Raw genomic sequence first — 12,375 nt, forward strand, 5'->3', positions numbered from 1 at the left:
TAGTTCTTCTCACGCTCACCTCGATAAACACGAAAGTAAAATGATGAAAAATGGCGCTCAAACGGAGGCTTACCGACAGTCACTGTTATCCCGCACCATCTGTAAATGGAAGAGCAAAGAGGGGAATTAGCACCGGTACCAAACGTTCCACAACATAGCTCCCGGTACTTCAGCCGTGGGTGTTATTTTGCGAACGGTAAGAGGCTTGCCTGCGACCACGACAAGGGCAATACTGTCGGTCGTGTGCAGACCTCAATTAACGTAGCGAGCAGAAAATGAAGGGCCGCTCCTCACGCGGCCGTGCACGCTAGCTGCGCAGCTCCGCTGCATGCCCGAGGGCCGCTAATTGCGCGCACATCTGCTAACAGCGCAGCGCAACCCGACTAGCTGGCAGTACCTGTGTCGGGTCACAGCAAATTCAAAACAGACTTCGGAGTCTGGAGGGCCGCGCTATTGGCGGGGGAGCTCTGCTTCAACTGTACTGCACCAAACATTTCTCTGACTGGGAGAAATCACTTACAGGGTTGCGCGAGGCTGAATCTTAGGTCTGCTATAGTTTCTCATATACAGGGCCCCCACGTCCCTCCCCCTCACAAAAAAAAACTGAAAAACTTTAGGGACAGGTTCTTACGCAGAAATAAGTATAAAATGTCTAGTAATCATGAGCTCTAAAATGCATACCTTAAGAGGCCTGACCACGTGTTCACATTCCGTACTATACAACAGATATCTTCTACTGCAAGGTCTTTGCTTTTAATATTTTGGGAGGAGGAAGTATTGGCCAAAACAAGAAAAAAAGTCCAGTAAACATGGGGTCCAAAATGCGTACTTCCAGAGCTATGAGCTCTTGTTCATCTTCGGTGGTGTGAAACCCATCTCTTCTACTGAACAAGTGCTAATAGCTTTTAAGGCATGTATTTTAGAGCCCATGTTTACTAGAGATTTTTTCCTTGTAAGGGCCATACTAACACCCTCCCAAAATATGAAAAGTACTTGTAGTAGAAGAGAGGTGTTTCACTGTATCGACGATGAAGAAGTGCTCACATCTCTTAAGGTACGTGCTTTTGCCCTTGTTTACTTGCCGTTTTTTTCTTGTTTTGGTGCAAGGAACCCGTCCCTAAGTTTGACGCTGTTATCTTGGAACACTCAGTATAAAAGACTCTCTAGCTAATACACGACAAGCAGAATTACTTCTTTTGAGGGCGACACTAGCACTGCGATCAGTCCACACACACATTCAGCAACAGAGGAAAAGGTAAATAATTTTCTTAAAGGCGTTACTGAATGGTTTTCTGCAAATGGTTGCACTCTCAATTCAAAACGCTATACAACATATTCGTTTCCCTATATCCAAGTATTACACCAACGATGGATGTAAGCATATGGTAAGGAAATAATAACCAGGGTGGAAACATCAAACAAGGTGTACATATTGAAAGACATTCTTGCATAATTAAAACAACTGAATTCAGTCACATTTGCACTTGCAATCATTTCAAATCTAGGAATATGCTGCAAGCACAGTATGTGGTGCCAGTCCACGACCCGTCTTGTAGATATCCGTTTTAAGGCGTTAGGCATTTGGCTACTGATACAGGGTGTAAGTGTCCCCCTTGTTGCAAATAAACCACTACAGTTATAAACGAACAGTGGTCTGCATAATGAAAATACCATCAGCAAAAATGCATTCATTATTCTATGTTGATTTCTCAGTTAAGCGCGAAATGGGGTGCACAAAACTGCCACCAAAATTTTTATTACTTACGCGATGATATAAAACGTATGACACACACGAAAGTTAACCTTTGTAACACTCAGTACCTCCGTGACAATAACTTCTAATCAGTAGGAGAATTTCTATTAATGGAATATGTAAAAGGTAAGGGTAGAAATTATTAATTCACATCTGAAAAAAAAAGGTTGTGAATGGTCAGCCAGTGACTAGTTCCACAGCGCTAGAATTAATCGGATACATGCCCTATGGAACATGAAACTTTTTTCTTCGACGTTTTAACGGTACAACTACATAAAAATATGGATTTTAGGTAGTTACTAGATGTTAGAAAGCAATAAAAATTAAAAACCAGATTAAGGGTATTTCTCATATTCAAATAGTTGCTAATCAGATGGTGGCTTAAAGATCATCTTCAAGGCTAGTGAAATTAATAAATATGAGTAGAGCATTCCGAGTTCCATATTAGCCAGCCGGCCGCGGTGACCGAGCGGTTCTAGGCGCTTCAGTCCGGAACCGCGCTGCTGCTACGGTCGCAGGTTCGAATCCTGCCTCGGGTATGGATGTGTGTGATGTCCTCAGGTAAGTTAGGTTTATTTAGTTCTAAGTCTAGGGGACTGATGGTCTCAGATGTCATGTCCCATAGTGCTTAGTGCCATTTGAACCCCTATTAGCCATTCTCGACAAGAAAGCTGACGAGGTTCTACTACTTATACGTTAAATATACGGAAACATCTTTTTCTCTGACAGTCATACCAGCCTCCGAAAGCCAATGAAGTCCACTTGGAAGATTCTTTGTGAACCGTATTTAATGCCATACCAACCTTAACGTTTTCGTATCGATTCCAGTTTATGATATAGACCAGTGGTCGGCAACGTCCAATACACGCCCACAGTCATATCCTTGTTTTGTCCACGATACACGGAGAAATGTTGCCTGTATTTTATGAAAGAAAATAAATTTCGAAACAATCAGCTACAATCAAGAACCCATAGTTTGAGAGAGGCCCGCGGAATCCAGTGTTAACAATAAGGAAGAACCTGATGAACTTGGAAATACATCAAGAATGTCTGCAGATTAACAAATATTTGTCACTTATACTAGGTGAGCCTGAACTCCGACAAAATTTTGGAGATCGTACTGCGATATTTTCCGAGTATTTTAGTGTCAGAGATCCTTGGACTCGATTGTCTGGTGGCAGAGTAGTCGCATTTCTTTTGATTTCTTACCACCACTTACCTTTGTATTAGTATTACATTGAAAATATCTGCACGGCTGTGCAAATGTCTACGACATGCAACGTGTGTCTTATTTGGAAACATGTTTGTTCCATTCATTCGCGGCACTAGCTGTACACAACAGAACTAGGCACTTGATTCATCACCCTCAAGTTTACGTTCAGTACTGCTAGTTCCTGTTTCACATTTGTTTTTGCAGTAGTAGTAGGTGTCTATTACCAGTGACATGCAACAGTACGGTTAGGTTTCCCGATGCAGTGTTGACCGATATGCGCCTCGTGTGTAGGTTCACTGAAGGCAGTAGAAGAACAACATAAAGACGCTATGCCGAGCTATTCCCCGCCCGGATCGCACACACGTCACAATACTTTTGCATCAGTACACAGACGCCAACGAGAAACTGGTTCCTTCCCCGTGAGAATGACAGCATGCAAGTTACAGTCTTTTTCATTGTTGCGGAGAGATTGTCACAGAAGCAGAGGAGAACGCGGTAACAAACCGAATAAATCATAATTTAATTATTTGGTAGGAGCAACTAGGTCCGTTATACCACCAAACTCAAAAAATTTCCCGAAAAATCTCCTCAGTTTGAGTTTCGCCTATAGATGGTACGCCACAGACCAAAATTTGACCATTAAGCGCTTATCTGATGACACATCAAAGTATGTTCTTAAGTAATACCACACCACAATAACATTTTCAGATTTACGAGATCACGAATTCATCTACTGTAGATTATGGTTAAAAATTGTCACCGTCTCCAATCATTTATGTTGCGACCATTTTATTTTCTTAGATTGCAATACTATTGACCATCACATGTAAGTTATCTCTTCCGTACAGCCATAAAGGCTGATTTATATAGTTCTCAATTATTTTTTTCTTAAATAACATTGAGCTTTAAAGCATTCAATAGGTTTCTTCCATTAAAAGTTTTATTTTACGCTGCTCTGTAGCGAAGTTACTATCAAAATAAAGTAGTCATTGAAGTTAACCTTAGTTTTTATTCAGCAGTACCTGTAAAATATTAAGCTGGCAATCCGACAACGTGGTACGTGAGTGGTGAAAGCTTGCCGACCTCTGCTCTAGCCAGAAGCCTCCTGTTCAGCTTCGAGATATTAGGTGCAATGAAATTTTATCCACACTAGCTTCACGTTTTTCGCAACGTGACTTCGCTTCAACTATTTATTTGACTGAAACTCAAACAGTAGTTTAATTTCTGGCGATGTAAACGCTGTAATCACGCAGTCCAGATCCAGCAAAGCGAGTGACTGCACGGTGTTTTTTCGTGTTGGCTTTCGGAGGGAAACAGGTAGATACATTCCGATATTCGGATGTAATGAAAACTAGATCGGAAAATAAAACCTTTTGCTATTATGTTCTTCTCTCCAGGGAAGACATACAAAATAATAAAACACAATAAAAGCCGTTAACCTGCCTCAAGTGTCGAAATGCGCCGTTACCTTCTTGTTACTTATTTCGCTTATTTGTGCTGTACTATGTTAACTGTGGTATTTTTATTTTCTCATTGAACTCCCAAGGGTGTTTTCTTATTTCTGTTTTTTCATTGAAATAAGAACGAGGGACGGTTGCAAGGATGCTTCGCAGATCCCGACTGACTGTACCAGGATAGCTCTAGCACAACAAAAAATGCCTCATCCCAGAATGAACGATCTCAGAGAACGGATGTATTGCATTAAACATTTACAAAGTCGTTGACTCAGACGTCACCGTGACGCTGTTACCAATCTTTCATACGATTCATCTTAATCAAGGCGGGCCGGCCGAGGTGGTCAAGCGGTTCTAGGCGCTACAGTCTGGAACCGCGCGACCGCTACGGTCGCAGTTTCGAATCCTGCCTCGGGCATGGATGTGTGTGATATCCTTAGGTTAGTTAGGTTTAAGTAGTTCTAAGTTCTAGAGGACTGATGACCTAAGCAAAAAAAATGGTTCAAATGGCTCTGAGCACTATGCGACTTAACTTCTGAGCTCATCAGTCGCCTAGAAGTTAGAACTAATTAAACCTAACCAACCTAAGGACATCACACATCCATGCCCGAGGCAGGATTCGAACCTGCGACTGTAGCGGTCGCTCGGTTCCAGACTGTAGCGCCTAGAACCGCACAGCCACTACGGCCGGCTGACCTCAGCATTTAAGTCCCCTAGTGCTCAGAGCCATTTAGAATCAAGGGGGCCCTGAATGTTCATTTTCCTTATTAATGAAGGATAACTGCATTTCATGGCACATTTCTAATGCGTGCGTCTACATCATGCTTCTTGTTCAGGGAATTGTAGAATGGAGATGTGTTATCTATTTAGGACACATGTGAATGTTATCGTAATGTATCATCTCTACATGTGTTTCTGAAGGCAGCAGTAGAGAACAATTGGTACACGAATTACACTCCTGGAAATTGAAATAAGAACACCGTGAATTCATTGTCCCAGGAAGGGGAAACTTTATTGACACATTCCTGGGGTCAGATACATCACATGATCACACTGACAGAACCACAGGCACATAGACACAGGCAACAGAGCATGCACAATGTCGGCACTAGTACAGTGTATATCCACCTTTCGCAGCAATGCAGGCTGCTATTCTCCCATGGAGACGATCGTAGAGATGCTGGATGTAGTCCTGTGGAACGGCTTGCCATGCCATTTCCACCTGGCGCCTCAGTTGGACCAGCGTTCGTGCTGGACGTGCAGACCGCGTGAGACGACGCTTCATCCAGTCCCAAACATGCTCAATGGGGGACAGATCCGGAGATCTTGCTGGCCAGGGTAGTTGACTTACACCTTCTAGAGCACGTTGGGTGGCACGGGATACATGCGGACGTGCATTGTCCTGTTGGAACAGCAAGTTCCCTTGCCGGTCTAGGAATGGTAGAACGATGGGTTCGATGACGGTTTGGATGTACCGTGCACTATTCAGTGTCCCCTCGACGATCACCAGTGGTGTACGGCCAGTGTAGGAGATCGCTCCCCACACCATGATGCCGGGTGTTGGCCCTGTGTGCCTCGGTCGTATGCAGTCCTGATTGTGGCGCTCACCTGCACGGCGCCAAACACGCATACGACCATCAGTGGCACCAAGGCAGAAGCGACTCTCATCGCTGAAGACGACACGTCTCCATTCGTCCCTCCATTCACGCCTGTCGCGACACCACTGGAGGCGGGCTGCACGATGTTGGGGCGTGAGCGGAAGACGGCCTAACGGTGTGCGGGACCGTAGCCCAGCTTCATGGAGACGGTTGCGAATGGTCCTCGCCGATACCCCAGGAGCAACAGTGTCCCTAATTTGCTGGGAAGTGGCGGTGCGGTCCCCTACGGCACTGCGTAGGATCCTACGGTCTTGGCGTGCATCCGTGCGTCGCTGCGGTCCGGTCCCAGGTCGACGGGCACGTGCACCTTCCGCCGACCACTGGCGACAACATCGATGTACTGTGGAGACCTCACGCCCCACGTGTTGAGCAATTCGGCGGTACGTCCACCCGGCCTCCCGCATGCCCACTATACGCCCTCGCTCAAAGTCCGTCAACTGCACATACGGTTCACGTCCACGCTGTCGCGGCATGCTACCAGTGTTAAAGACTGCGATGGAGCTCCGTATGCCACGGCAAACTGGCTGACACTGACGGCGGCGGTGCACAAATGCTGCGCAGCTCGCGCCATTCGACGGCCAACACCGCGGTTCCTGGTGTGTCCGCTGTGCCGTGCGTGTGATCATTGCTTGTACAGCCCTCTCGCAGTGTCCGGAGCAAGTATGGTGGGTCTGACACACCGGTGTCAATGTGTTCTTTTTTCCATTTCCAGGAGTGTAGTTTTAATTCATTTGTGCATTAGTGGTCTGACATCTTAAGACAGCATCCGCGAGACAGTTCATTATTCTGCATAATAAATACAGTGGATATTGTGAAGACGTGCTACACGATTTCCATTGAAATCACAACCTCAGGTAGCGTGTCGATAATGCAGAAGTAACACAACAGGGGATTCTAAGCAAGTTCATCGCACCTTTTGACTCATGACTGGTAAAAATATTATGTAAAGCGCACCATCGCTGTTCGGAAAGCAGTTCACTGACGACATTTTCATTCAGAGAGTGGGCAGAACAGAACTTCGACTACAAATGTAGCGCAATGTTCACTTTTAGTTGCAACCTCCTCGCATTAGAAGGCTTCTACATGAAGGTTTTTGTGACGATTCCCTGGCTCACAGATGAGGTTAGTATACCGTCAGCAAACTGACAAAAGAGGAATGTGAATGGCAGCTGTATGACAGATGTCAGGAAACAAGATGTCCTTTGAGGATATAAAAGCCATTTGCTGACAACGCATTCTTGTCACATTCGCAGCAAGACCGTATAACAGAGCACCAGTAAAGAAGAAAAGGCGAGGAAAATGTACAGATAAAATAAGGTAAAACGTACCTTTGCTACACCATGTCCTAAAGTGAAAATTCCGTAATGGCATCGTCAAAAGGGCCCAACGCCTTTGCATTGTTTGGTAACGCACTACGACAACCAAATAATGCCTCTCATATATTTATACCTAGCCTTGCTCTATGATTTATGTTGAGAAAAGTAAGCATTTGCCTTACTTCCATACATTCGTCGCTCTAATCCTGTAACTTATTATGTCCTACCTATTCATGAATTGTATGGCCAGACCAGATAATTTTATTTATTGACCGTTAATATGTTGTTTAAACGTTTTCTGTGGGAGAGATATCACGATGTGTGTAAAGCCCTCTAGTGGCTAAGTTCTTACGATCGGTGCGCGCCTACATAATGTCCTGGCGACCGATCCAAAAGGGGGCGCTGATCATTGATCTGTCTTTTCTTCAGCTGTCATATAGACATTGTATCTTTCATAGGTAATTTATAAGTTGCTACATGCAATGTATTACGTTCGGAGGGTGGTTGTAAAAAATGCCTCGAAATCGGTGCTGGGAATCTCTCCCGACGCTTGAGGCGATATAAACAGCGACGCCAATGGACAGTGAATTCTGGAAACAAGTGAACTGGAGTGATGAACCACGATATACCACGTGGAATCAGATGGAAGACTTTGATTTGGCGAATGCCTGGAGAACGTTATCTACCAACAGTGAATTACCGGTGGTCTTACGGTGATTAGGGCGAGGAAGGATATGTATACCGTGTACTGTAGGGGAACAGTACGGAGATGACGACTGATTGTACCAGCATGATAGTGCACCCTGTCATAAAACAGTATGCGTAAGCCAATGATATGAGTACAATAACACTGCTGAAATGGACTGGCCTACACAGTGCCCCGACCTGAACCAAAACGAACACCTCTGGGATGAGTTAGAACGTCGACTTCGCTCGAAACCAGAGCGTCCAACATCGTTGCCCCCTCTCCAACATCGTTGCCTCCACCGATTTCAGCTCTCGATTAAGAATGGGCTGCCATTCCCCCACAGACAATCAGACACATTACTGGAAAGCGTCGCCGGCGGAGTTCAAGCCATAATACAGGTGAAGGGTGGGACACCACATATTAACGTCCACTGAAGAGTGTCCGGATAGTTGGATAAAATTGTGCAGACATATTTTTCTCATTAAATTCGCTAATGGAATAGCGCAAGAAATCGCTAATATTTGAAGACGTATCTTCCGCCACGCGGTGCGGAGTGGCTTGGGTAGTATATAGATAAATGCAAATGACACCGCATCCTTACAAGCTAGAAAATTGTACTTAACAACATGATAAGGTCGACAGGTCACTGGCCGAAGACACTTTATACAGACGGAAACGTCTGTGTGGCTATAAACCTATAAACCTGAAAACAAACCCTCTCAAAAGTTGGTCAATATGTTCAAATGTGTGTGAAATTCTAAGGGACCAAACTACTGAGGTCATCGATCCTTACACTTACACAGTACTTAAACTAACTTACGCTAAGTACAACACACACACACAGCCATGCCCGAGGGAGAACTCGAACCTCCGGCGCGAGGGGCCGCGAGATTCGTGACATGGCGCCTGTAACCGCCCGGCCAGTCCGCGCGGCTCGAAAGTTGTTTTAGCCTTTGTATGGTAACTGTAACAAAACGAATTCTGGCCTGCGGTTTATCTCGGATGGCTCTACCACAATATGGACGCCTAGCTCTGTACTTACCTTGGCGCTTGCGTAGAGCCCGCCCCCGTGCCGCCGCCGCCGCCGCCCCCGCTACCGGCGGCCCGGGCATCCGCGCCGCCGTCGCCGCTGCCTGCTTCGTCATCCGAGTCCAAGCGGTCCCGTGAGTCGCCCATGCCGACAGGACAACTCTGCACACACACACACACGCGCGGGAAACTCGTCATCATCCACTCGGTGCATACAAAGGCGAGAGCGCATGATACACTTAATAACGAAAAATGTTGGTTTCGTAACTGAAAACCACAATGTACTGGACACAGTACTGGCACAGATAATCAATCCATCAGTAAAAAACAACGAAATATACTTATTTCTAGGATAAATTACCGAAGGTAGGTCTCCATTATCTCGAGGATTAATGGACACATTACGAAAGAAAAATCGCGCAACTGATATACGAGGTTTTAATTTTTTTTATGTTTATGTTTTGTATTTACTGGTTACTACTTGGCATTTCTTCAGAAGCGAGATCGTTACAAATCAATTATTCCAAACCAACAAGAGTGCAAAGGAACGAGACAAATACGAAGAACGATCTCTTCTGTATTACCGTTTTCGCTCTTCAAACTGGACTCTGTCCCTTGTGCGCATGTGTGCGTGCGCAACCAAAATTACACACACACACACACACACACACCGTCGCACAGTACATTCGTCCGACCACAGCAGGTAATTAAACTCTATGACAAAGTTCAAACATCATTGTAAGAATAAACATCTACATCTATACTCCACAAATCACTGTGAAGTGCTTAGCACAACGACTGTAACATATACGTACACAGCGTGGAAAAAAAATAATAAATGAAACACCCTCATGGGGAGGAGCAAATGAAATGAAACTTCACCGATTGACAGCGGATGGGATGTTATTTCAGTTATTACAATATCGAGTGAAATGTAAGAACTTGACAGTATGAGTCTAATTATCAGCACGACGTGGCACCCCCTCTGGCCTGGATGCACGCGCTGATTTATCTGGGAAGAGTATCCGTTGTGTGCTCTTCTGAGGCATAATGGCCCACAAGTCTTCTAATATCCTGGATACCGGCACTGGGACGGAGTCTACAGCCGAGCTGTTCATACATGTTCTATTGGGTGCAGATCTGGGGAACTTGCTGACCACGCGATTATCTCACCATCACGCAGGCAGTTCATAGAGTTACGTCCCATGTGTGGATCAGTATCGTCCTATTGAAAAATGGGACCACGATGTGCGACTGTGACGTACAGTTACGCCTTTACGGTTCCCTCAATCACTACTGGCCATGATCTGAAGTCATACTCGATGGATCCCCACACAATGACGACAGCAGCAGAAAAAAAAAAAACAGAGGTTCAAATGGCTCTGAGCACTATGGGACTTAACATCTGAGGTCATCAGTCCCCTAGAACTTAGAACTACTTAAACCTAATTAACCTAAGGACATAACACACATCCATGCCCGAGGCAAGATTCGAACCTGCGACCGTAGCGGTCGCACGGTTCCAGACTGAAGCGCCTAGAACCGCTCGGCCACTTCGGCCGGCTGGAACCTGTTCGCAGGTGGCCGATAGTGCTCATCCAAGGTAGGGAGGGCTGAGCGCAATGCGCCGCCATTCCTCACCAATCCGATCACGACACCACGACATTACTTGGCGGCAGCACACGCAAGGGACGGTAATTCTATAGTCATGCTGCTGCTAGACGGCAGGAAGTTGGTTACTTCTTTTCGGATGGCAGGCGCAGACGTGAAGAGGTTGCGATGTGCTTGGTGCGCAGTAGAGCGATCCTCCCTTGTGGTGGTCAGACGCGGTCCACCGGAACCTTGACGACGAGTATGCCTGACTTCACGTTCCCATGCAGTTCAATATTGGGACCACTGTCACATCCGAATGCTCCTCAAATTTGGATATTACCAGATTTGACCGGCTGGCCACATGGAGACGCACAATGAAACTCCTTTCAGTCTCTATATGGAGCTGATGACGTTTTGTTACAGAGTACGCAGAATCTCTGTGTCCTTCACACATCCAACGCTATTCATGCCACTTCTATACCCCACCAACCCTAGTAACAACACTAAACACCAACAATACTAATGCACTGTGGTGGCCGCTGTACCCACAGTTGACAGCTCTCCGTATTTTACCGGGACCTCACGTATTTGAGCCACATTGCATTAAAAATGTAAATGTCGTGTGACTAGGGCCTCCCGTCGGGTAGACCGTTCGCCGGGTGCAAGTCTTTCGATCTGACGCCACTTCGGCGACTTGCGCGTCGATGGGGATGAAATGATGATGATTAGGACAACCCAACACCCAGTCCCTGAGCGGAGAAGATGTTCAACCCAGCCGGGAATCGAACCCGGGCCCTTAGGATTGACATTTTTTCGCGCTGACCACTCAGCTACCAGGGGCGCACTATAAATTGCATTGAAGCTGGTTTATTTTCAGCACTTCGGAACTGTTTAGAAGCAAACACCAAAGTGTTAAAATCTGCACAAACCTCAGACAGCTACAAAAGAGCCACATAGGGAACGCATGCACACAAAATGTAATGAATTTATTCTCTTGCAGATAGACATAAAGTTAACGTCACATGCAAGACCGGAATTTAAGGAGAAGGTAAACCATGAGGGAATGAAGGAAGGCACTTTCATCAACGACGAGAAACAGCAGAGGTACCCACTTCGGTAGCCGAGATCGCTAACGCTCGCCTCTGCAGTGACGCTTCACTCTGTGGTAGCCGGTTCGAATTCCGACGGTGGAAGACATTTCTACCAGCAGTATAAGACTGGAAAGAGGAGATGAAGGCGTAAAGTTCCTCGTCACAGTCCGCAGCTTGTGGTCGTGCGGTAGCGTTCTCGCTTCCCACGCCCGGGTTCCCGGGTTCGATTCCCGGCGGGGTCAGGGATTTTCTCTGCCTCGTGATGACTGGGTGTTGTGTGATGTCCTTAGTCAGGTTTAAGTAGTTCTAAGTTCTAGGGGACTTATGACCATAGATGTCGAGTCCCATAGTGGTCAGAGCCATTTGAACCATTTTTTCCTCGTCACCAGACTTTGCACCAGCGCATTTTAGACGTATCCGCAGTGTCTGGCGAAGTGAGGGCATGTAACACTGTTCTTGATTCGTTCATCGGATAGGGACGTAGAGCTCGGTAGCCCCCTTAGTGGTTAGCCCCGTAGAGGAGAACGTTAAGGTCTCAGCCTCTACTTTGTATCTCATCACCATACAACGCGAAAGAGGG

The 12,375-nt window shown here is 46.0% G+C and overlaps 1 protein-coding gene across 3 annotated transcripts in view; it reads right to left on the reverse strand.

The window, feature by feature from the left end:
- The window catches only part of LOC126259219 (uncharacterized), a 1,236,031-nt gene that overhangs the window by 582,603 nt on the left and 641,053 nt on the right, over positions 1-12,375 (reverse strand). For all 3 annotated transcript variants that reach the window (XM_049955827.1, XM_049955824.1, XM_049955826.1), the window contains one exon: positions 9,125-9,273. In XM_049955827.1, the coding sequence (XP_049811784.1) occupies positions 9,125-9,258 (134 nt within the window). In that variant the 5' untranslated portion in view covers positions 9,259-9,273. The remainder of the gene's footprint in view (positions 1-9,124; positions 9,274-12,375) is intronic.

The sequence above is a fragment of the Schistocerca nitens genome, chromosome 5, assembly GCF_023898315.1.
Source record: "Schistocerca nitens isolate TAMUIC-IGC-003100 chromosome 5, iqSchNite1.1, whole genome shotgun sequence".
NCBI lineage: Eukaryota > Metazoa > Arthropoda > Insecta > Orthoptera > Acrididae > Schistocerca > Schistocerca nitens.